The 26548-nt window shown below is 47.8% G+C and overlaps 2 protein-coding genes across 6 annotated transcripts in view; both read right to left on the bottom strand.

Moving 5' to 3' along the window:
• The window catches only part of LOC122923959 (zinc finger protein 337-like), a 36231-nt gene extending 25502 nt beyond the window's left edge, over positions 1-10729 (bottom strand). The window contains exons 1-2 of the mRNA XM_044274853.1: positions 10645-10729; positions 5851-5936 (exon numbers count right to left, since the gene is read on the bottom strand). Coding sequence (XP_044130788.1) covers positions 5851-5935 — 85 coding nt within the window. The 5' untranslated portion in view covers position 5936; positions 10645-10729. The remainder of the gene's footprint in view (positions 1-5850; positions 5937-10644) is intronic.
• A 7134-nt stretch (positions 10730-17863) lies between these two features.
• Positions 17864-26548, bottom strand: part of LOC122923962 (zinc finger protein 219-like) — a 27073-nt gene continuing 18388 nt past the window's right edge. For 4 of the 5 annotated variants that reach the window (XM_044274860.1, XM_044274857.1, XM_044274861.1 and 1 more), the window contains 4 exons: positions 22397-22887; positions 21373-21438; positions 21155-21235; positions 17864-19776 (listed from right to left, as the gene is read on the bottom strand). In XM_044274860.1, coding sequence (XP_044130795.1) covers positions 19391-19776; positions 21155-21235; positions 21373-21438; positions 22397-22784 — 921 coding nt within the window. In that variant the 5' untranslated portion in view covers positions 22785-22887 and the 3' untranslated portion in view covers positions 17864-19390. The remainder of the gene's footprint in view (positions 19777-21154; positions 21236-21372; positions 21439-22396; positions 22888-26548) is intronic. The other variant, XM_044274859.1, reaches the window with a different exon arrangement.

Below are 26548 nucleotides of genomic sequence, written 5' to 3'. Positions count from 1 at the left end.
TAGCGAGTACAATCAGAGCTGTATAGACACAGATACTGGGAGTGCCCCCTAGTGGTGGCTAGATGCAGTGATACATATACTATATAGCGAGTACAATCAGAGCTGTATAGACACAGATACTGTGAGCGCCCCCTAGTGGTGGCTAGATGCAGTGATACATATACTATATAGCGAGTACAATCAGAGCTGTATAGACACAGATACTGGGAGCGCCCCCTAGTGGTGGCTAGATGCAGTGATACATATACTATATAGCGAGTACAATCAGAGCTGTATAGACCAGATACTGGGAGCGCCCCCTAGTGGTGGCTAGATGCAGTGACACATATACTATATAGCGAGTACAATCAGAGCTGTATAGACACAGATACTGGGAGCGCCCCCTAGTGGTGGCTAGATGCAGTGACACATATACTATATAGCGAGTACAATCAGAGCTGTATAGACCAGATACTGGGAGCGCCCCCTAGTGGTGGCTAGATGCAGTGATACATATACTATATAGCGAGTACAATCAGAGCTGTATAGACACAGACACTGTGAGCGCCCCCTAGTGGTGGCTAGATGCAGTGATACATATACTATATAGCTCTCTCCTGGATCACATCATACCTCACAGACCGGACGTTTAGCGTCTCCCACTCCCGCACCACCTCCTCGTCTCATTCCCTCTCTGTTGGGGTCCCGCAAGGCTCTGTCCTAGGACCCCTGCTCTTCTCAATCTACACTTTTGGCCTGGGACAGCTCCTAGAGTCCCATGGCTTTCAGTATCACTCCTATGCTGATGACACACAAATCTACCTTTCTGGTCCAGACATCACCACCTTACTATCAAGAATCCCACAATGTCTATCTTCTATATCATCCTTCTTCGCCTCTCGCTTTCTTAAACTTAACATGGATAAGACAGAATTCATAATCTTTCCCCCATCTTGTTCAACCCCCCCAACAGACCTATCTATCACGATCAATGGCTGCACATTATCCCCAGTCAAAAAAGCCCGCTGCCTTGGAGTGACCTTAGATTCTGCCCTTTCCTTCCGACCGCACATCCAAGCCCTTTCCACCACCTGCCGCCTCCAACTCAAAAACATCTCCCGCATCCGTGCTTTCCTTAACTTTGAATCTGCGAAAATGCTCGTACATGCCCTCATTATCTCCCGCCTAGACTACTGCAACATTCTCCTCTGTGGCCTTCCATCTAGCACCCTCGCACCCCTCCAATCTATCCTCAACTCTGCTGCCCGACTAACCCACCTCTCACCTTATTACTCCTCTGCCTCTCCCCTCTGCCAATCCCTTCACTGGCTCCCCATTGCCCAACGAATCCACTTCAAAGTACTGACAAACACATACAAGGCCGTCCATAACCTGTCCCCTCCCTACATCTCTGAGCTACTTTCCCGATACATCCCCACACGTACTCTCCGATCCTCACAAGACCTCCTTCTCTCCTCTCCTCTTATTGCCTCTTCCCACAATCGACTCCAAGATTTCTCCCGTGCATCCCCCATACTCTGGAACTTGCTACCCCAACATATCAGACTCTCACCTACAGTGGAATCCTACAAAAGAAACCTGAAAACCCACCTCTTCAGACAAGCCTACAACCAGTGACCCTGCTGCCTCTATACCGCCATGACCAACCCAACCCGCACCTACTGTGTCCTTCTCCCATACCATGTAGATTGTAAGCCCTCACGGGCAGGGCCCTCTCTCCTTCTGTACCAGTTTGTAACGCGTCTTGTTTATGATTAGTACAATTGTCTGTTATGTATGTGCACCCCTTATCATATGTACAGCGCTATGGAATGAATGGCGCTTAAATAATAAATAATAATAATAATAATAGCGAGTACAATCAGAGATGTATAGACACAGATACTGGGAGCGCCCCCTAGTGGTGGCTAGATGCAGTGATACATATACTATATAGCGAGTACAATCAGAGCTGTATAGACACAGACACTGTGAGCGCCCCCTAGTGGTGGCTAGGTGCAGTGATACATATACTATATAGCGAGTACAATCAGAGCTGTATAGACACAGATACTGGGAGCGCCCCCTAGTGGTGGCTAGATGCAGTGATACATATACTATATAGCGAGTACAATCAGAGCTGTATAGACGCGAATACTGGGAGCGCCCCCTAGTGGTGGCTAGATGCAGTGATACATATACTATATAGCGAGTACAATCAGAGCTGTATAGACACAGACACTGGGAGCGCCCCCTAGTGGTGGCTAGATGCAGTGACACATATACTATATAGCGAGTACAATCAGAGCTGTATAGACGCAGATACTGGGAGCGCCCCCTAGTGGTGGCTAGATGCAGTGATACATATACTATATAGCGAGTACAATCAGAGCTGTATAGACACAGATACTGGGAGCGCCCCCTAGTGGTGGCTAGATGCAGTGATACATATACTATATAGCGAGTACAATCAGAGCTGTATAGACGCAGATACTGTGAGCGCCCCCTAGTGGTGGCTAGGTGCAGTGATACATATACTATATAGCGAGTACAATCAGAGCTGTATAGACACAGATACTGGGAGCGCCCCCTAGTGGTGGCTAGATGCAGTGATACATATACTATATAGCGAGTACAATCAGAGCTGTATAGACACAGATACTGGGAGTGCCCCCTAGTGGTGGCTAGATGCAGTGATACATATACTATATAGCGAGTACAATCAGAGCTGTATAGACATAGATACTGTGAGCGCACCCTAGTGGTGGCTAGATGCAGTGATACATATACTATATAGCGAGTACAATCAGAGCTGTATAGACGCGAATACTGGGAGTGCCCCCTAGTGGTGGCTAGATGCAGTGACACATATACTATATAGCGAGTACAATCAGAGCTGTATAGACACAGACACTGGGAGCGCCCCCTAGTGGTGGCTAGATGCAGTGACACATTTACTATATAGCGAGTACAATCAGAGCTGTATAGACACAGATACTGGGAGCGCCCCCTAGTGGTGGCTAGATGCAGTGATACATATACTATATAGCGAGTACAATCAGAGCTGTATAGACACAGACACTGTGAGCGCCCCCTAGTGGTGGCTAGGTGCAGTGATACATATACTATATAGCGAGTACAATCAGAGCTGTATAGACATAGATACTGTGAGCGCCCCCTAGTGGTGGCTAGATGCAGTGACACATATACTATATAGCGAGTACAATCAGAGCTGTATAGACACAGATACTGTGAGCGCCCCCTAGTGGTGGCTAGATGCAGTGACACATATACTATATAGCGAGTACAATCAGAGCTGTATAGACACAGACACTGGGAGCGCCCCCTAGTGGTGGCTAGATGCAGTGACACATTTACTATATAGCGAGTACAATCAGAGCTGTATAGACACAGATACTGGGAGCGCCCCCTAGTGGTGTCTAGATGCAGTGATACATATACTATATAGCGAGTACATTTAGCAATAAATGGCCCCAAATCGCCCCAAAGGGGGAAAAAACCAAAACAAAATAAACCAAAACCAAACAGTATCTCTATATATATATGTGAGTCATAATGACATGAACAGAAAATTCTCAATACTTATCTCTGCGGTCAGCAGCAAAGAAAGAGGGGGATTTGCAGGCGGAGTGGCCTGTTATAGAGAGACTATGGGGAGGGGCTGATGACATGTTTCAATATTTTTGTTTGTTCTTTGCTGCTATTGGTCAGAGTAAAGAAGGAGAATAGCAATACGAGCCTCCGGGTCTTGTAATAAAATAAGAGCTGTAGAGACACAGACACTGTGAGCGCCCCCTAGTGGTGGCTCGATGCAGTGACACATATACTATATAGCGAGTACAATCAGAGCTGTATAGACACAGATACTGGGAGCGCCCCCTAGTGGTGGCTAGATGCAGTGATACATATACTATATAGCGAGTACAATCAGAGCTGTAGAGAAACAGATACTGGGAGTGCCCCCTAGTGGTGGCTAGATGCAGTGACACATATACTATATAGCGAGTACAATCAGAGCTGTAGAGAAACAGATACTGGGAGTGCCCCCTAGTGGTGTCTAGATGCAGTGATACATATACTATATAGCGAGTACAATCAGAGCTGTATAGACACAGATACTGGGAGTGCCCCCTAGTGGTGGCTAGATGCAGTGATACATATACTATATAGCGAGTACAATCAGAGCTGTATAGACACAGATACTGGGAGTGCCCCCTAGTGGTGGCTAGATGCAGTGATACATATACTATATAGCGAGTACAATCAGAGCTGTATAGACACAGATACTGGGAGCGCCCCCTAGTGGTGGCTAGATGCAGTGACATATACTATATAGCGAGTACAATCAGAGCTGTATAGACACAGATACTGGGAGCGCCCCCTAGTGGTGGCTAGATGCAGTGATACATATACTATATAGCGAGTACAATCAGAGCTGTATAGACACAGATACTGGGAGTGCCCCCTAGTGGTGGCTAGATGCAGTGATACATATACTATATAGCGAGTACAATCAGAGCTGTATAGACGCAGATACTGGGAGCGCCCCCTAGTGGTGGCTAGATGCAGTGATACATATACTATATAGCGAGTACAATCAGAGCTGTATAGACACAGATACTGGGAGTGCCCCCTAGTGGTGGCTAGATGCAGTGATACATATACTATATAGCGAGTACAATCAGAGATGTATAGACACAGATACTGGGAGCGCCCCCTAGTGGTGGCTAGATGCAGTGATACATATACTATATAGCGAGTACAATCAGAGCTGTATAGACACAGATACTGTGAGCGCCCCCTAGTGGTGGCTAGATGCAGTGATACATATACTATATAGCGAGTACAATCAGAGCTGTATAGACACAGATACTGGGAGTGCCCCCTAGTGGTGTCTAGATGCAGTGATACATATACTATATAGCGAGTACAATCAGAGCTGTATAGACGCAGATACTGGGAGCGCCCCCTAGTGGTGGCTAGATGCAGTGACACATATACTATATAGCGAGTACAATCAGAGCTGTATAGACGCAGATACTGGGAGCGCCCCCTAGTGGTGGCTAGATGCAGTGACACATATACTATATAGCGAGTACAATCAGAGCTGTATAGACGCAGATACTGGGAGCGCCCCCTAGTGGTGGCTAGATGCAGTGACACATATACTATATAGCGAGTACAATCAGAGCTGTATAGACGCAGATACTGGGAGCGCCCCCTAGTGGTGGCTAGATGCAGTGACACATATACTATATAGCGAGTACAATCAGAGCTGTATAGACGCAGATACTGGGAGCGCCCCCTAGTGGTGGCTAGATGCAGTGACACATATACTATATAGCGAGTACAATCAGAGCTCTATAGACACAGATACTGGGAGCGCCCCCTAGTGGTGGCTAGATGCAGTGATACATATACTATATAGCGAGTACAATCAGAGCTGTATAGACGCGAATACTGGGAGCGCCCCCTAGTGGTGGCTGCGGGTTTACTATAACCGTATCCAGTTTACACGAGTCCTCTGTAATACACTCTCAAGTCATGATGACTTTTAAGATTTGAACAACTGAAATTTCTATTCCCTAACAGCAAGCAGAGATCTGCAAGTGTCAGGAACTGAAATAAGCATAACTTTCCAAGACGCGCTGATTCCAGCCGCCGTACGCTACAGTTCACACACAGCAGAGGGACCGCGCCTGTTATCACCAGTGTGACAGATTTCTTGGGATTTTGCTGATTTTCCACAGGAAACACTGTAGTCGTAGTCAGGAATCGCGGGACACAAGTCAGGAAAACGGCTTTGTGGACACATTCCCCGGGAGGAATCCTCTATTCTGAGAGCTTCACCTGACTCCGGAGCCAACAACTTGGGGGCATCACATATGACAGCAGCAGAGCGCTCCAGACCGTGCTCCGTGTCTACAGACGTCATACTGCAAGAGACCACAGGATCAGTACAGGAGTAATGTATGTACACAGTGACTGCACCAGCAGAATAGTGAGTGCAGCTCTGGAGTATAATACAGGATGTACAGACGTGGACAAAATTGTTGGTACCCTTTGGTCAATGAAAGAAAAAGTCACAATGGTCACAGAAATAACTTTAATCTGACAAAAGTAATAATAAATTAAAATTCTATAAATGTTAACCAATGAAAGTCAGACATTGTTTTTCAACCATGCTTCAACAGAATTATGTAAAAAAATAAACTCATGAAACAGGCATGGACAAAAATGATGGTACCCCTAACTTAATATTTTGTTGCGCAACCTTTTGAGGCAATCACTGCAATCAAACGCTTCCTGTAACTGTCAATGAGACATCTGCACCTCTCAGCAGGTATTTTGGCCCACTCCTCATGAGCAAACTGCTCCAGTTGTGTCCGGTTTGAAGGGTGCCTTTTCCAGACTGCATGTTTCAGCTCCTTCCAAAGATGCTCAATAGGATTGAGGTCAGGGCTCATAGAAGGCCACTTTAGAATAGTCCAATTTTTTCCTCTTAGCCATTCTTGGGTGTTTTTAGCGGTGTGTTTTGGGTCATTGTCCTGTTGCAAGACCCATGACCTGCGACTGAGACCAAGCTTTCTGACACTGGCTAGTACATTTCTCTCTAGAATTCCTTGATAGTCTTGAGATTTCATTGTACCCTGCACAGATTCAAGACACCCTGTGCCAGACGCAGCAAAGCAGCCCCAGAACATAACAGAGCCTCCTCCATGTTTCACAGTAGGGACAGTGTTCTTTTCTTGATATGCTTCATTTTTTCGTCTGTGAACATACAGCTGATGTGCCTTGGCAAAAACTTCGATTTTTGTCTCATCTGTCCACAGGACATTCTCCCAGAAGCTTTGTGGCTTGTCAACATGTAGTTTGGCATATTCCAGTCTTGCTTTTTTATGATTCGTTTTCAACAATGGTGTCCTCCTTGGTCGTCTCCCATGTAGTCCACTTTGGCTCAAACAACGACGGATGGTGCGATCTGACACTGATGTTCCTTGAGCATGAAGTTCACCTTGAATCTCTTTAGAAGTCTTTCTAGGCTCTTTTGTTACCATTCGGATTATCCGTCTCTTAGATTTGTCATCAATTTTCCTCCTGCGGCCACGTCCAGGGAGGTTGGCTACAGTCCCATGGATCTTAAACTTATGAATAATATGTGCAACTGTACTCACAGGAACATCTAGTTGCTTGGAGATGGTCTTATAGCCTTTACCTTTAACATGCTTGTCTATAATTTTCTTTCTGATCTCTTGAGACAGCTCTTTCCTTTGCTTCCTCTGGTCCATGTCGAGTGTGGTACACACCATATCACCAAACAACACAGTGATTACCTGGAGCCATATATATAGGCCCAATGGCTGATTACAAGGTTGTAGACACCTGTGATGCTAATTAGTGGACACACCTTGAATTAACATGTCCCTTTGGTCACATTATGTTCTGTGTTTTCTAGGGGTACCATCATTTTTGTCCATGCCTGTTTCATGAGTTTATTTTTTTACATAATTCTGTTGAAGCATGGTTGAAAAACAATGTCTGACTTTCATTGGTTAACATTTATAGAATTTTAATTTATTATTACTTTTGTCAGATTAAAGTTATTTCTGTGACCATTGTGACTTTTTCTTTCATTGACCAAAGGGTACCAACAATTTTGTCCACGTCTGTAACTCAGGATCAGTACAGGATAAGTAATGTATGTACACAGTGACTGCACCAGCAGAATAGTGAGCGCAGCTCTGGAGTATAATACAGGCTGTCACTCAGGATCAGTACAGGATAAGTAATGTATGTACACAGTGACTGCACTAGCAGAATAGTGAGTGCAGCTCTGGAGTATAATACAGGCTGTAACTCAGGATCGGTACAGGATAAGTAATGTATGTACACAGTGACTGCACCAGCAGAATAGTGAGTGCAGCTCTGGAGTATAATACAGGCTGTAACTCAGGATCAGTACAGGATAAGTAATGTATGTACACAGTGACTGCACCAGCAGAATAGTGAGTGCAGCTCTGGAGTATAATACAGTATGTAACTCAGGATCAGTACAGGATAAGTAATGTATGTACACAGTGACTGCACCAGCAGAATAGTGAGTGCAGCTCTGGAGTATAATACAGGATGTAACTCAGGATCAGTACAGGATAAGTAATGTATGTACACAGTGACTGCACCAGCAGAATAGTGAGTACAGCTCTGGAGTATAATACAGGATGTAACTCAGGATCAGTACAGGATAAGTAATGTATGTACACGGTGACTGCACCAGCAGAATAGTGAGTGCAGCTCTGGAGTATAATACAGGATGTAACTCAGGATCAGTACAGGATAAGTAATGTATGTACACAGTGACTCCACCAGCAGAATAGCGAGTGCAGCTCTGGAGTATAATACAGGATGTAACTCAGGATCAGTACAGGATAAGTAATGTATGTGCACAGTGACTCCACCAGCAGAATAGCGAGTGCAGCTCTGGAGTATAATACAGGATGTAACTCAGGATCAGTACAGGATAAGTAATGTATGTACACAGTGACTGCACCAGCAGAATAGTGAGTGCAGCTCTGGAGTATAATGCAGGATGTATGCACACAGTGACTGCACCAGCAGAATAGTGAGTGCAGCTCTGGAGTATAATACAGGATGTAACTCAGGATCAGTACAGGATAAGTAATGTATGTACACAGTGACTGCACCAGCAGAATAGTGAGTGCAGCTCTGGAGTATAATACAGGATGTAACTCAGGATCAGTACAGGATAAGTAATGTATGTACACAATGACTCCACCAGCAGAATAGTGAGTGCAGCTCTGGAATATAATACAGGATGTAACTCAGGATCAGTACAGGATAAGTAATGTATGTACACAGTGACTCCACCAGCAGAATAGTGAGTGCAGCTCTGGAGTATAATGCAGGATGTTACACAGGATCAGTACAGGATAAATAATGTATGTACACAGTGACTGCACCAGCAGAATAGTGAGTGCAGCTCTGGAGTATAATACAGGATGTAACTCAGGATCAGTACAGGATAAGTAATGTATGTACACAGTGACTGCACCAGCAGAATAGTGAGTGCTGCTCTGGAGTATAATACAGGATGTAACTCAGGATCAGTACAGGATAAGTAATGTATGTACACAGTGACTGCACCAGCAGAATAGTGAGTGCAGCTCTGGAGTATAATACAGGATGTAACTCAGGATCAGTACAGGATAAGTAATGTATGTACACAGTGACTGCACCAGCAGAATAGTGAGTGCAGCTCTGGAGTATAATACAGGATGTAACTCTGGATCAGTACAGGATAAGTAATGTATATACACAGTGACTGCACCAGCAGACTAGTGAGTGCAGCTCTGGAGTATAATACAGGATGTAACTCAGGATCAGTACAGGATAAGTAATCTATGTACACGGTGTCTGCACCAGCAGAATAGTGAGTGCAGCTCTGGAGTATAATACAGGCTGTAACTCAGGATCAGTACAGGATAAGTAATGTATGTGCACAGTGACTGCACCAGCAGAATAGTGAGTGCAGCTCTAGAGTAAAATACAGAATGTAACTCAGGATCAGTACAGGATAAGTAATGTATGTAGACAGTGACTGCACCATTAGAATAGTGAGTGCAGCTCTGGAGGTTAATACAGGATGTAACTCAGGATCAGTACAGGATAAGTAATGTATGTACACAGTGACTGCACCAGCAGAATAGTGAGTGCAGCGCTGGAGTATAATACAGGATGTAACTCAGGATCAGTACAGGATAAGTAATGTATGTACACAGTGACTGCACCAGCAGAATAGTGAGTGCAGCTCTGGAGTATAATACAGGATGTAACTCAGGATCAGTACAGGATAAGTAATGTATGTACACAGTGACTGCACCAGCAGAATAGTGAGTGCAGCTCTGGAGTATAATACAGGATGTAACTCAGGATCAGTACAGGATAAGTAATGCATGTACACAGTGACTGCACCAGCAGAATAGTGAGTGCAGCTCTGGAGTATAATACAGGATCAGTACAGGATAAGTAATGGATGTGGAGTTCCTGGTCAGATACCTGATGTAACAGGTGCAGGTATTCCCCCCCCCCCCCCCCCAGTCATTATGCTGTGACCCTCATTATTACCCCCTCAGGGGTCTCACAGCGTTGGATTTGGCTGGTGAGATGGGCTGTACGGTGATGGCGGAGGTGAATGACACGGCCAGGAGAATTCTCCGCCCCCATAACACGCTGTACAACCTCTGGGGAAGGAGAGCAGGGAAAAGCTTTAAAAAAAAAATATATGTGGAAAAAAAAAAAAAAACTGTCATCCCAAATAAAAAATTATTTTGGGTAAAATCCCTTTCCAATAACTGGTATCAGCACAACAACCCAAACTATAAAACGTCCACATTTAACCCTTGCAGTAAAATACTCCAGTGATGCTTAATATCCCACCCCAAGCAAAGTGGCATAAAAAGCATCAAAAAGGAGAAAATAAACTCCATGCGCTGCAGGGGTTAAACGTTGGAGTCCTCCTCACCTAATGGGCTGAGACAAGTACAAGGGACACACCCTCTAAAAGAAGGTCACGGCGGCTCCTCACACACCCCACACACACGGTCCCGCCCCTCCCCCAGCACACACCTGAGGAGGACTAGCGGGCACAGAACGGAGCTGCTCCTGGGAGTTCTGATGACGTAAACCTCACGTGATCCTCGGGTCACATGACCGGACTAAAGGGCGGGGCTTCTGTGTAATACAACTGAAAGAAGAAACAGAGCGCTGAGGAGGAGGAGCCACATGGAGATGCGTCTGAAGGGAGGAGCCACGGAGAGTAGCGTGTGAGGAGAGGAGCCACGGGGAGCAGCTTGTGAGGGGAGGGGCCACGGGGAGCAGCGTGTGAGGGGAGGGTCCACATGGAGCAGCGTGTGAGGGGAGGGTCCACATGGAGCAGCTTGTGATGGGAGGGGCCACGGGGAGCAACGTGTGAGGAGAGAATCCACGGGGAGCAGCGTGTGAGAGGAGGGGGCCACAGGCAGTAGCGTGTGAGAGGAGGGGCCACAGGCAGCAGCGTGTGAGAGGAGGGGCCACAGGGAGCAGCGGGTGAGAGGAGGGACCACAGGGGAGCAGCGTGTGAGGGGAGGGGCCACAGGGAGCAGCATGTGAGGGGAGGGGCCACAGGGAGCAGCGTGTGAGGGGAGGGGCCACGGGGAGCAGCGTGTGAGGAGAGGAGCCACGGGAGAAGCGTGTGAGAGGAGGGGCCACAGGGAGCAGCATGTGAGGGGAGGGGCCACAGGGAGCAGCGTGTGAGAGGAGGGGCCACAGGGAGCAGCGTGTGAGGAGAGGAGCCACGGGAGAAGCGTGTGAGAGGAGGGGCCACAGGGAGCAGCGTGTTTGAGGAGGGGCCACAGGGGAGCAGCGTGTAAGGGGAGAGGCCACAGGGAGCAGTGTGTAAGAGGAATCAGCAGCAGACCCCAGTTTCTTGCAGTGTAGGTCCCCACACGCCTTTTGCTGTCAGACCCGGGTGGAGGGGCCCTTTGTGGCCCCCAGAGGCTCCTGTGCCGCTCTCCCATTATACAGTCTTTCACACTCGCTGTTCACACTCAGGATTTTGCTGCTGAATATTCATACATTAAATCGGCCCTGATGACGTCTGACCAGTGTGAATACCGCCCTGGAGCGGAGGAGGCAGCACCCGCTGTGCCCCTGACAGAGCGGACATGAGGAGCAGCGCTGGGTGCACTGTGCGGGAATTCTCAGCCATGATGGCGGTGCGGGTGTCTGCGGGGCGAGTACTGAGGCTTCTAAACCAACGGCCCAGCCTGGCGCCCACTGTGGCGCCTCACGGACACTGCAGACTGTGCCGCTTCCTCCCCTATTACAGCGCCGGTGCAGTGTGCCAGTTATAACCCGCCGGGGGCGCTGCCATCCTGCCCTGCACACGGCCTCAGGCTCTAGTCACATCGGCAGTTTTAGGCGTTTTTCATTCTGGTTTTCTTGTAGCCGAAGCCTGAGGTAGATTATAAAGGAGCGAGCCTAATGGATAATGTGAACAGGGGGTCAAGGGGGCCCCGGCCGTGGCGTGCCCAGGGTGTTTGGCACCCGGGGCGGGTCATTTCTCTTGCACCCCCCTCCCAATACTTGACCACATGCCTCTTACATCCGGGGACATCTCCTGTCATGTAGACCTTCTCTTTCCGTTTGACCCAGACCACCATGACAGATTCTTTCTCGTCTCTACAGAGTTTGTAACACAGACATGTTAGATTTCTCAGTTTTTCCATCAAACCCCCCCCCCATCCTGATGTCCCCACAGTGTCATCCGGCTGCCACCCCCACTGGCCCCAGGTCTTGTGATCGGTGGTGGTCACAGTGGTCGAGGCCTCACTAATCAGATGCTACAGGACAGAGAATATGTAAACATCTTGGCACAGACTGGCCAGGAGGACTCCTGGTAATACTGAAAGTGTCCTGTGGGTGGCGCACGTGTCACTGGGTGATCGGGCACGTCCCATCAGACGCTGATGTTTTGGGCCCCGGCCAGTGTTGTCTCAACTCCAGCCAGGGGTGGATTGGGAACTCAAAGTGGCCCTGGAAAAAATAAAATGTAGAAGTGACCCCATCTTGTAGGTGGAGCCAAAATGGCAGAACACGTGACCAAGCGCAGTGGGCGGGGCTGGCTGGCGGTTTTATGGAATGCATATGCCTTTTGTCATTTTTGATAATTTTGTATTCAGTTTTTTTGGGGAGATGAAGCGACAAAAAAACTGCGAATCTGTAATTTCCCCATCTCATCACCATGACGGCCACAAGGAGATTGACCCATGACCTCTGTGGGGGCAGATACAGAGAAGAGGTTAAATTGCCCCTTCCCACCACCACACCTCAGTGTTCCTGTCCCCACTGTGGCCAGGGTCAGAGTCTCCCTGCGGACGGGCAGGGAGATGAAGATTGGAAAATTGGTTTCCTACGCCCTCTTTTATTTTTCTCTTCTCCAGGGGGTCCGAGGACAGTCTCCTGGTTACCTGAAGCTCATCGGAGCTCCCCCAGTCCGCCGGCGGCCGCGTGCTTATGCTGGGCTGGGGGGTATCGGGAGGGCTAGCTCCGGCTGGTCTGGAGCCTGCCTCCGGGCCGCAAACTTCCTCCTCCTCCTCCCCAGTGGGTCGGGCTGGTAGCGGCCGGCGTGTGCGCACACCGACGTCTGTGACGTCACTTCCGGGTTCGGTCATGTGACACAACCCGAAAGTAAAGCGCAGAAGGCAGAGCTGTTTGAATAAAAGGCGGGACGGCCATGGAACGCTGATCTGAGGTAAGTACTGTGTATGCGGTTCTACTTCCAGAGTATGTCAGGTCCTGAATTGCAAACTGTTGTGGAGCCTGATGCTCCCTCTCTGCCTCCTGTAAGTATCCCTCTGGGGGTCCGCTTATTGACTGTATTGAAGTTTCTGCTGGGCATATTTACTGGGCCGCTAGAGCTGCTCCATCTGATTCCCAAGGAGAGCCCTCTAGCAAACGTTCGCGTTCTAAGATCATTACCTCCTCGGGATCTGATGACGCTGATGATAAAGCTTCTACTTCCATGCAATGGGAGGATGATTTCTCTCTCTCTCTCTCTGAAGGAGAAATCTGTGAAAGCAATACAACATTTTATTTTTCCTCAGAAGAAATGGGTGACTTATTAAAAGCAGTCAGAGCGACAATGGGGATTGAAGAAGCCCCTAGGTCTCTATCCATTCAGGACGAAATGTTTGGGGGACTTAGAGTGAAGAAATCCAAGGTCTTCCCCATAAACGAGCATATAAGAGAGATGATTTTGGAGGAGTGGTCAGAACCAGAAAAACGACTTGGGGTATCCAAGGAATTTAAAAATCGGTTATTGTTCGACCCTTCTCAGTCTAAATTATTCGACGAGACCCCTAAGATCGACGTGCAGGTGGCGAAAGTAAACAAAAACACCCCTGCCGTTTGAGGATGCTGCTCAATTAAGGGATGCTATGGAGCGGAAGGCAGATGCCCTTTTGAGAAAATCTTGGGAGGCCTCAATGTATAACATTAAGACCAACATCGCAGCAACATCTGTGGCTAGGTCTATGTACTTATGGCTAGGAGAGCTTGAAAACCACCTAAGTAGTAAGACTTCTAGGGATGAAATCCTGGAGTCCATCCCGCTGCTTAAGTCAGCTACAGGATTCCTGGCAGACGCCTCGGCTGAATCTATTAGATTCTGTGCTAAAGAGGCTGGACTTTCCAATGCGGCTCGTCGGGCTTTTTGGATGAAGTCATGGTCGGGTGATAGGATTTCTAAACAGAAGTTAGTATCTATCCCCTTTTCAGGGGAGTATGTATTCGGGCCGGTCCTAGACCAGATACTTGAGAAAGCTGCTGATAAAAAAAAAAAAAAAAAGGATTCCCTGAGGAAAGATCTTATAGAAGGAACCAGTCCTTTCGGTCATATGGTGGACAAAATAAGGCTGTTAGGGGGAAAGGTAAGTCTGGCCGCTGGTCTTATCCCAAAGGGGGTAAAGGAAGAGGCTTCCTTCTTAAGCCCCAATCTAAATTCGAAGACAAACAATGACGCCATTGTAAGGGGGAGACTGAAGGATTTCCTAGGTCCATGGGCACTAACATCAAAAAATCCTTGGGCCTTGGATATCATTCGGCAAGGTTATAAGATCGAGTCCCCCCTCCAAGATTTGTCGTCACAAGGATGCCTGCCAGATCCTCCAACCTGAATATTTTCCAGGGAGTCCTGGACCTGGTGAAGAAGGGAGCAGTAATCCCAGTTCCCGCGTCTCAAAGAGGTCGAGGGTACTATTCAACCCTATTTTTAGTAAAAAAAGAAGGAAGGAGACTTTCGAACTATTATAAACCTGAAACAACTGAACAAGTTTATTCTTTACAGGAAGTTCAAGATGGACTATGAAATCCATAGTACCCCTGATAAAGCTAGGAGCATCTATGTGCTCGGTCGACCTGAAAGACGCTTATTTGTATGTTCCCATTCCCCCAGATCACCAGAGATACCTAAGGTTTGCGATCTTAGACCCTTTCAATCGGATTCTCCATTTTCAATTCATAGCGCTACCCTTCGGGATTTCAGCCGCACCAAGGCTGTTCACCAAACTGGTGATAGAAATGATAGCTCCACTCAGACAAGAAAGGTTAAATATAGTGCCGTACCTGGATGATTTTTTTTATTATAGCAGACTCAAAAGAGCTCCTACTGTCGGACTTGGAAATATTTTTATCCCGTTTGTCACAGCTAGGATGGATAGTCAACAAACCCAAGTCGATGTTAGTACCATCCACCAAGGTGAGATTCCTAGGAGGTACACTAGACTCCCTAACACAGTCGACCTTCCTGCCACAGATCAAGATCCAGTCCCTGGTAAACAAGGTGAGGCACTTCCAACACCGGAAGAAATGCTCAGTGAGAGAAGCGATGAGCCTTCTCGGCCTCCCAACCTCCTGTATACCTTCTGTCCAGTGGGCGCAGGCTCACTGTTGGGTGATACAGAACTGGCTATTGTCCCACTGGAACAAGAAGAAGGGCTCTCTAGACTCCAAGCTTTGGATTCCAGGGTCAGTAAAGATCTCTCTCTCATGGTGGACGAAGGAGAAGAATCTTTCTCAGGGGCTTCCATGGATCAAATCGCCTTCAATAACGATCTTCACAGATGCCAGCAAATCTGGATGGGGAGCGAAAATCGACAAAGCTTATTTCCAGGGAAGTTGGAAGCATCTCATATCTGTCCAATCTTCAAATTTCAGGGAGCTGTATGTGGTAAGAGAAGCTCTACTTTCAGCCAAACAGCTGATAAGAAAAACAGCACGTGAGGGTCCTATCGGACAACACGACCGTGGTCTCCTACTTGAAACACCAGGGAGGTACTCGATCAAGGAGACTCCAGAATATCACAGAAAGAGCTAAGATCCATCACAGCAATGCACCTGAAGGGATCCCAAAATCTAGAAGCGGATTTTTTAAGCAGACAAGAAATAGATCACACAGAGTGGGCCCTGAATCAAGAGGTCTTCAACATGCTAACCCAGAGATGGGGGCTTCCTACAATAGACCTGTTTGCATCAAAAAAGAATACGAAATTACAAACATTCTGCTCCCTAAATGCGGGAGATCATCCCTGGAGAAAAGATGCCTTCTCTCTAAAATGGTGTTGGGATCTAGTGTACGCATTCCCTCCATTGCCTCTCATCCCGATGGTCATTCAGAAGATTCTGGAAGGGAGAACCACAGTGATATTGATCACCCCGTTCTGTCCCAAGAGGAGTTGGTTTGCTCCGCTCCTAAGACTGGCAATAGACGACCCGGTGAGACGCCCACTCAGAGGGGACATCCTATACCAAGGTCCTTTACTACATCCTCATCCGGAGTTCCTGAAACTCACGTTCTGGATCCTGAGGTCTCCATCTTAAAGTCTCATGGCCTGTCGGACAAGGTCATAGCCACCTTGAGATGCTCCAGGCAAAAAGTGACATCTGTGATATACCTGAAGATCTGGAAAAGGTTCTGTTCGTGGTCAGAATTTCTACAAAAGGGACTGGATATAGGTCTCTCTCCATCTACCTTAAAGGTTCAGATTTCTGCATTAAGCGCCTTCTTTGATGCCGACCTGGCAGACCATAGATGGATTAAACGATTTATAAGAGCTGCCCGTAGACTTAGACCCACCTTAAGATCTCGCACCCCGACCTGGGACTTAAATCTAGTACTCAATAACCTTATGTGTTCCCCGTTTGAGAACTGTTCAATTAAATTACTTTCATTCAAGACCGCTTTCCTTATAGCAATTACCTCTGCTAAGAGATTAGGAGATTCAGGCTCTCTCTATTTGTGAACCATACCTTGCCATCACTGATAAGATTGTGCTTAAATTAGACCAGGTTTCCTGCCAAAGGTAGCCTCAGACCGCAACAGAGGCCAAGAGATCTTTCTTCAACAATCCTAAGGATCGGGAGGAGGAGAAATTTAATTCCCTTTATGTTAGGCGTACAGTCCTTAGATACTTAGAAGCCAAAGACTTCAGGAAGTCTGACAGCTTGCTTGTCCAGTTTGCTGGAAAAAATAAGGGATCCAGGGTCTCAAAATCCTTGATTGCAACATGGATAAAGGACACCATTACCCTATGCTATAGGAATCAAAATCTGGATCCTCCTTCCAATATTCGGGCACATTCTACCAGAGCTGTCTCCACTACGTTTGCTGAAAGAGCAGGGGCCTCCCTGGAGGATATATGCAGGGCCGCCTCCTGGTCTAGTATTCACACATTTGTGAAACACTTAGATTTATCCGGAACCTCTGGCCTCTCTTGTGGTCGGAAGGTTCTTCAAGCGGTTGCCTTCCCTCATAAGAAGTAATTTTATAACTCTCCTTGTGGCCGTCATGGTGATGATATGGGAAAACCGGAATTAGACTTACCGGTAATTCAGTCTCCATGAAATCACCATGACGGCCCATATATTCCCTCCCTTTCTTTCTTTTTGTTTTTTTCTGGTATGAAGTAATACTGGGAAATACTAATACACTTCTGGCTTTGGAACACTGAGGTGCGGTGGTGGGAGGGGGCAATTTAACCTCTTCTCTGTTTCCTGCCCCCACAGAGGTCATGGGTCAATCTCCTTGTGGCCGTCATGGTGATTTCCTTGTTAACTGAATTACCGGTAAGTCTAATTCCGGTTTTTGAGTTCATCGTACGGAATAAACACGTTTATATTTTATCAGTGCGGACATTTTGTCGGCAACACTGACTGATCCTTGTTTTTTATTAATACGGGAAAGGGTCTGATTTAGATTTTTATTAATTTTGAATTTTGTTATAGTTGTAAACATTTTTAGTTTTTTACACTTATTTCAAGTCCCCCTAGGGGACGTTAACACGCGATTGTTTGATCGCTTTTCCCATAGACTGTAATAACTTACCACTGCAGCCTATAGGAGATTTATGGTGATCCTATCGAGCCCTGCCACAGGAACATCGCTATGGCAGGCCTCGGAGTCTTCCAGCGTCAGCACGCGGGATCATTCAGAGCCCCAGGGGGAAGATGACTCGGATGCTGTGGTTGCAATTGAGCACAGCATGTGAGGGGTTAAACGTCCTTGATCAGAGTTATTGCAGTCACAGACAAAGCCTGTGTGAAGCAGATATGGCACCTGCTCAGCTACTGAGCGGGCGCCATGTTTTAAGTCCTGACTTCCACTGTGCATGTATAGCAGAGGTCGGGAAGGGGTTAAAAATCAGTCATTCCCCATATAACTGGGGCCTTCAGCATTATAGGTTAAAAACCTGTACTCCCTTTTATCCAAACTGTTACTGGTGCGTCTCAATCCCAGGACCTTCTGTATCAGAGCCACGGGCTCCACAGATGACGTTTCAGGTATAACGTGGTCGCACTTGGTTTCAAAGTTTATTAGATATGCGTTAAAAGGGGGGGGGGGGGGATGTAAGGCCCTGCCTCAAAAAACTGGAGAATAATTATAATAGTCCCTCTGAACTGCCCCCTCAGTACCGCTGTACGTATCTGACGTGGCATTACTGGCGGTCCAGGATGATGCTGGATAGTAACGCTATACACTGATGACGCCGCTGTATATCCTCAGGACATGACCAGCTACCGCGAGTTCAGAGGTGCTAGCGGTCCTGGATCCGCCCCTTAGGGGCGGGGTTTCCCCTATTTTACTAGCTGTGAGCGGCGGTCGTATTACGGTCACCCTAGCGCCGATGCCTCTCCACACGAGGCGCACGGCGTTCCATGTGTCTGTTGGTCTTGAACTTTATATACCTACTCCTGATGAACGGCACGCACAGAATAGGGGCAGGTTCAGCGCAATCCTCTGAACTCGCGGAATCTGGTCATGTCTTGAAGAGATACAGTGTTACTATCCAGCATCATCCTGGACCGCCAGTAATGCCACGTCAGATACGTACAGCGGTACTGAGGGGGGTTCGCCTGCCCTCTCCACAGATGGAAGAAGTGGAGTGTCTCTCAATACAAACCTGCGCTGGTCTCTGAGGACGGGCGCACCGCGATAACCGCAGAAGACATTACAATGAGCACATTATGGCCGTCCCGTTATACAGGTGATTAGAATGTATCTCCGTCCATTCTGGGATCGCTGCTCTTCAGGACCTGGTATACAGCACTGTACATGGATACGGAGGATTCTCTCCGCTCACAGCCGTTTACGGGGTAACCCCATGTCCGATGACGGTGTATACAGAGTCCGGCGGGGGACTCCTGAGCAGAGCACGGACTGCCTGCTGTGGATTCCATGTGTAGGGTAAGGGACGTAGACAATCCTCCCCGTCTCCAGCAGAGTTCAGTCCCCCCCAGGAGCAGCGCTCGGCCTCTCCTCCAGCGCAGTGCCGCCCGCTCAGCAGCCATGTTTTCTTTTCTTGTGTGTTTTAAGGCCGCCGGCGGACTGAAAGGCTTTCCCGCACTCCTCGCACTGGTGCAGCGTCTCCTCCAGGTGCTCGGCCTGGTGGGCTTCCAGGTCCGTTTCTGTCGGGAAGCAGGAGCCGCAGATCTCGCAGCACAGAATCACCTCCACGTGATGCTCTGCAGGGCGCGGGGCACGGCGGGAGGAACCTGGCGGGGGGGACCCCGGGGTGCGGCTACGTGTCCGCTCCGCCTCCTCCCGCTTTACTTTATGGTTCCTTATTCTGCTCGTCCTTGTAACCGCCGCATCACTGGGTCGCAGAGGGTCCATGGGGGCCCCGACATCGTCCTCTACCCCCGATCCTGGACTCGTGTCCACACCTGACAGAAAGACAGACATCAGGGCATCTAATAACGGGGGATGCTGCATTCTGTGTGAGTGGAGTATAGGACACGTGCATGCAGCTCTGGGTGTGACAGGAGTATAAGATGTATGGATGCAGCTCTGGATGTGACAGGAGTATAAGATGCATGGATGCAGCTCTGGATGTGACAGGGGTATAAGATGCATGGATGCAGCTCTGGATGTGACAGGGGTATAAGATGCATGGATACAGCTCTGGATGTGACAGGGGTATAAGATGCATGGATACAGCTCTGGATGTGACAGGGGTATAAGATGCATGGATACAGCTCTGGATGTGACAGGGGTATAAGATGCATGGATACAGCTCTGGATGTGACAGGGGTATAAGATGCATGGATACAGCTCTGGATGTGACAGGGGTATAAGATGCATGGATACAGCTCTGGATGTGACAGGGGTATAAGATGCATGGATACAGCTCTGGATGTGACAGGGGTATAAGATGCATGGATACAGCTCTGGATGTGACAGGGGTATAAGATGCATGGATACAGCTCTGGATGTGACAGGGGTATAAGATGCATGGATACAGCTCTGGATGTGACAGGGGTATAAGATGCATGGATGCAGCTCTGGATGTGACAGGGGTATAAGATGCATGGATGCAGCTCTGGATGTGACAGGGGTATAAGATGCATGGATACAGCTCTGGATGTGACAGGGGTATAAGATGCATGGATACAGCTCTGGATGTGACAGGGGTATAAGATGCATGGATACAGCTCTGGATGTGACAGGGGTATAAGATGCATGGATACAGCTCTGGATGTGACAGGAGTATAAGATGCATGGATACAGCTCTGGATGTGACAGGAGTATAAGATGTATGGATACAGCTCTGGATGTGACAGGGGTATACGATGTGTGGATGCAGCTCTGGATGTGACAGGAGTATAAGATGTATAGATGCAGCTCTGGATGTGACAGGGGTATAAGATGTATGGATACAGCTCTGGATGTGACAGGGGTATAAGATGTATGGATGGAGATCCGGATGTGACAGGAGTATAAGATGTATGGATACAGCTCTGGATGTGACAGGGGTATAAGATGTATGGATGGAGATCCGGATGTGACAGGAGTATAAGATGTATGGATACAGCTCTGGATGTGACAGGAGTATAAGATGTATGGATGCAGCTCTGGATGTGACAGGAGTATAAGATGTATGGATGCAGCTCTGGATGTGACAGGGGTATAAGATGCATGGATACAGCTCTGGATGTGACAGGGGTATAAGATGTATGGATACAGCTCTGGATGTGACAGGGGTATAAGATGCATGGATACAGCTCTGGATGTGACAGTCAGTAACACTCTCGGCTGTCTTACCTGGGACCCGTGCGCTCTCTCCCTCTTCCGCGCTGCCGCTCCCGTCCTTTCCGATTCTTCTGTTCTCTGGAAATGACAGAACTGAGCAGAGATCACCCCAGACTATACACACTGATATCTGCCCCGGGGGGGATGCTGCTGGGGCAGTCTGGACACAGCACCGATATCCTGCACTGCATTATGGGATCTCAGCTAAGCTTGGTGATGAGGAATGGTACCTGAGAGCCACACGGTTTCCTCCCCCGCAGATCGCATGCCGCCATCTTCTCTTGTGTCGTCATTACCTGGATATAAAGACACCATATGTGTAACAAGACAGATCAGCAGCTGCTGACAAACGCTGCTCTCCCCACTCCTTCACCTCTGGTGGGACCTTCTCCTTCCACCCTGACCACAATATCCTTAACAGAACTTCATTATAAAGATTAACTAATAGGGAGGCTGGAATAAATAGGTATGGAGGTCCTGTGTAGAGCGAGCAGTGTGTGGCGGCATTATCTTGTTGTAACATCACATCTCCAGGGTCAAAGAAACCAGTAGAAATGGTTCCACAATGTCCCGGACGTACCCAAGGCTGGTCTAGGTTCCCTCCGCGAATACCAGACGGGAACAGCCATGGTAACTAATGGCGCCCCGCACCAAGACACCCGGGGATGGTCCTGTCGGTCTCTGCACTACCCTTGAAGGCGATCTCCAGCCCTCCCGCAAACTCTGATGGGGCCATCAATGGCAGATGATAGTGTTCAGTGATGAGGGCAGGTTCTGCCTTGGTACTAATGATGCCTTTTTATGTTCCCACAAGATAATGCCGCCACACACTGCACGCACTACACAACATGCTCTTCAGGGTATCTGGCAGCTCCATCCCCAAATCTCTCCACCACTAAGAATATCTGAGACTGGTCGGGGCGACGGATCTCCCATGTACAGCAGCCAACAACCAACTTCTCTGAACTATGGGTCAAAGAGGAAAGAGCTTGGAATGACCACAGGAGGATATCCAGCATCTGTATGACCACTACCATGCCAGAGTGTTGGCATCACAGCAAGGGAAGATGCCACCCAGTATTAATGTGACCTGCACCCTACTGCAGAACCCAAGATAAAGAGGGCACCACCACCCTGGTGACCACACACCACCAGTGCGTTATACTTTGGAAGTCTCAGCTCAATCACATTCAGTTTTCCAGGCGTTCTTTCATATATACGGTAAATATATACTGTATATACAGGAGGACACACCTTGTTTGGCCTTGTTTCCATGTTGAAGGTCTGGCTTTTTGGCTGCAATTCCTCCATGAAGGCCACTTCTGGCCAGGCTTCTCCGCACTGTAGATGGGTGTACCTGGGTCCCAATGGTTTCTGCAAGTTCTGAACTGATAGCGCTGCTGGACATCTTCCGATTTTGAAGGCAAGTAAGCATGATGCGTCTTTCATCTGCTGCACTAAGTTTCCTTGGCCGACCACTGCGTCTACGGTCCTCAATGTTGCCCGTTTCTTTGTGTTTCTTTAAAAGAGCTTGAACAGCGCATCTTGAAACCCCAGTCTGCTTTGCAATCTTTGACTGAGAGAGACCTTGCTGATGCAGAGTAACTACCTTCTCTCTGGTCGCTGTGCTCAGTCTTCTCATGGTGTATGGCCCGTGACATAAGACTGTCTTCCACAACCTCACCGTTGTAGCAGAGTTTGGCTGTTCCTCATACACTTCTGTTTCAGTTAATGACCGTTTCAACCTAAATATGAAAAGATAAGTATCACCTGCATAATTAATCATACCCCTGACTAGAATCCTACAATAACCCCGACTGTGTGAGTCTACCTAGAAGGACTGAAGCCGTTGTGAAGGCAATGGGTGGTCACAGCAAACACCGATTGGTTTAGATTTCTAATTTCTTCATTCACTTTGAATTTTGTTAATAAAACATTATAATTACACTTATCAGCAATTTGATTTTCTTGAACCCATGTCAGCACCATAGAGAGATGGATCTGCCCCCGCAGTTAGACAGGAAGCCAAGGTGGTCTCAGTCAGGCAGGTCCTACTCTAGAACTATCTATGCCATATGGACATCTACATTCAGACCCTGCCCATATAGTGTGCTGCTCCTAGTCACCTCTGTGTGCATCCAGCAACCAATGAGAGGAGCCCGCACAGCTATATGTACCACCTAATCATGAGAGCCCGCACCGCTACTGAAATTGTCAACCAGGCATAGCCACAGACAGCCACCAAGGTAGATCGCCACCCAGACATGGTGGGTCATGTAGACACCCTCTCAGAGCCCAAGTACAGTCATCCAAACACATTTGTTGCCATCCAGATGCGGCCTTGCAAGGCGCCAGCCATCCAGACATGGCTGCAGCAGCTCTTTGTATTTATCAGTCCGCGCTGCTCAGAATCTCTTTAATATGGAGCCATGTGCACCTTCAGATATAGGAAAACATCAGCCCTCCTTCTCAGTGAGCCTCTCTGTGAATCAGCAAAGGGGTCGCACAGATCGTGAAGCACCGTCAGCCAAGGACAACTTTAAAAAATGTATTATACTCACAAACGTAGACGAGTTTAAAACATTTCATAAAAGTTGCAAGCCCTCGTGTTCCTGCCCGACCCGGGTTTCACTCACGCTTTGTCGTCGCTCACAGCTGCCAGCCATCCAGTTAGGGCCTCGCAAGTAGGCAGCCAATCAAACAACTGCCGACACAAGCCCAGCAGCAGACAGCTACGTATTCATAGCCGCAGGAGCAGTCGTTCCAGCAAGCATAAACACAGAAGCAATCAGCGGGAGGCACATGACAGTCACCCCGGTATGGCTCCTCACAGGTAAAAGCCACAAAGTCAGTCAGTTTTTTTCTCAGGCCGTTCAGGCTCAAAGGCAGCCGGCCAGAAAGGTCTGGACCCAGAGGCCTTCAGCCTACAAGTATAAAATCCAAGGCATAAAGTTAATCATCCAGGCCCTGGAACCGTGAGGCGGCCATCCAGGCCCTGGAGCCCTGCATGGATTCACAGCTTGTGTTCTTCCAGCAATGGCTGCAGGGTGTTTGTTCTCTGATGTTTCTCACCTGACTCGTCAATGTCCATCCGTTCCATGAAGCACAAAATGTGACTCCACGGAGAAGACAACCCTTTACCAATATATATACCCACCAAGTAGTGATACAGGTGAAACTCGAAAAATTAGAATATCTTGCAAGAGTTTTTCAGTAATGCAACTTAAAAGGTGAAGCTGACACATGAGACTCGTTACAGGAAAAGCGAGAGATTCCAAGCCTTTATTTGGTATAATTTGGAGGATTATGGCTACAGCTCATCGAACCCCAAAGTCTCAATCTCAGAAAATTAGAATATTGTGAAAAGGTTTAATATTTTCGGCTCAAAGTCACAATCCTGAGACAGACTGCAGAAAACCATCACGACACCTCATAAGGAGGGAAAGCCTCAAACGGTAATTGCAAAAGAAGTTGGATGTTCCCAAACTGCTGTATCAAAGCACATTAATAGAAGGTTATGTGGAAGGGACAAGTGTGGAAGACAAAGGTGCCCAAGCAGCAGGGATGGCGGCAGCCTGGAGAGGATGGTCAGAAAAAGGCCATTCAAAAGTGTTGGGGACTTTCACGAGGAGTGGACTGAGGCTGGAGTTAGTGCTTCAAGAGCCACCACACACAGACGGATCCTGGACATGGGCTTCAGATGTCGTATTCCTCTCCTGAACAACATCGTCAGAAGCATCTTTCCTGGTCTAAAGAAAAAAATAACTGCTCTGTTGCTCAATGTCTAAAGTTCTCTTTTCTGATGAAAGCAACTTTTGCATCTCATTTGGAAACCAAGGACCCAGAGTCTGGAGGAAGAATGGAGAGGCACACCATGCAAGATGCTTGAAGTCCAGTGTGAAGTTTGATTTGGGGAGCCATGTCATCTGCTGGTGTTGGTCCACTGTGCTTCATTAAGTCCAGAGTCAACGCTGCCATCTACCAGGAGATTTTGGATCACTTCATGCTTCTTCTGCAGATGAGCTTTATGAAGATGATGACTTCATTGTCCAGCAGGACTTGGACCGGCCCACACCGCCAACAGTACCAAAACCTGGTTCAATGACCATGGGATTACTGTGCTTGATTGGCCAGCAAACTCGCCTGACCTGAACCCCATACAGCAAGGATCAGCAAACTCCAGCTGTTCTGAAACTACAACTCCCAGAATCCTCCCATCACTTCTCTGGGAGTTACAAAAAATGCCAAGTGTGCATGGGAGTTGTAGTTTTTCAGCAGTTGGAGTGCCGATGGTTGCTGATCCCTGCCATAGAGAATCTATGGGGCATTGCCAAGAGAAAGATGAGAGACATGAGACCGAACAATGCAGAAGAGCTGAAGGCTGGAGCGTCCTGGTCTTCCATAACACCTCAGCAGGGCCACAGGCTGATAGCATCCGTACCACGCCGCACTGAGGGGCCCGAACCAAGTACTGAGGACATGTGCACGATTAGACTTTTCAGAGCTCCTACATTTTTCTATTTAACATCCTTTTTTATTGATTTCAATTTCTAATTTTCTGAGATTGTGAATTTGGAGTTTTCATAAAATGTTAGCCAAAATCATCCAAATTATAACAAATAAAGGCTTGAAATCTCTCGCTTTGCCTGTACTGAGTCTCATGTGCTAGCTTCACCTTTTAGGTTGCATTTACTGAAATAAATGAACTTTGCATGATATTCACATTTTTCAAGTTTCACCTGTATGTGAGCAGACAGCCTATCACACACCTTATATACCCACCGAGGGATATGTGTGCAGACAGCCTATCACACACCTTATATACCCACCGAGGGATATGTGTGCAGACAGCCTATCACACACCTTATATACCCACCGAGGGATATGTGTGCAGACAGCCTATCACACACCTTATATACCCACCAAGGGATATGTGTGCAGACAGCCTATCACACACCTTATATACCCACCGAGGGATATGTGTGCAGACAGCCTATCACACACCTTATATACCCACCGAGGTATATGTGTGCAGACAGCCTATCACACACCTTATATACCCACCGAGGGATATGTGTGCAGACAGCCTATCACACACCTTATATACCCACCGAGGGATATGTGTGCAGACAGCCTATCACACACCTTATATACCCACCGAGGTATATGTGTGCAGACAGCCTATCACACACCTTATATACCCACCGAGGGATATGTGTGCAGACAGCCTATCACACACCTTATATACCCACCAAGGGATATGTGTGCAGACAGCCTATCACACCCCTTATATACCCACCGAGGGATATGTGTGCAGACAGCCTATCACACACCTTATATACCCACCGAGGGATATGTGAGCAGACAGCCTATCACACACCCTATATACCCACCGAGGGATATGTG

The sequence above is a fragment of the Bufo gargarizans genome, unplaced genomic scaffold (genome assembly GCF_014858855.1).
Source record: "Bufo gargarizans isolate SCDJY-AF-19 unplaced genomic scaffold, ASM1485885v1 original_scaffold_2097_pilon, whole genome shotgun sequence".
Taxonomy (NCBI): Eukaryota; Metazoa; Chordata; class Amphibia; order Anura; family Bufonidae; genus Bufo; species Bufo gargarizans.
This window is presented reverse-complemented; position numbering and strand designations above follow the sequence as displayed.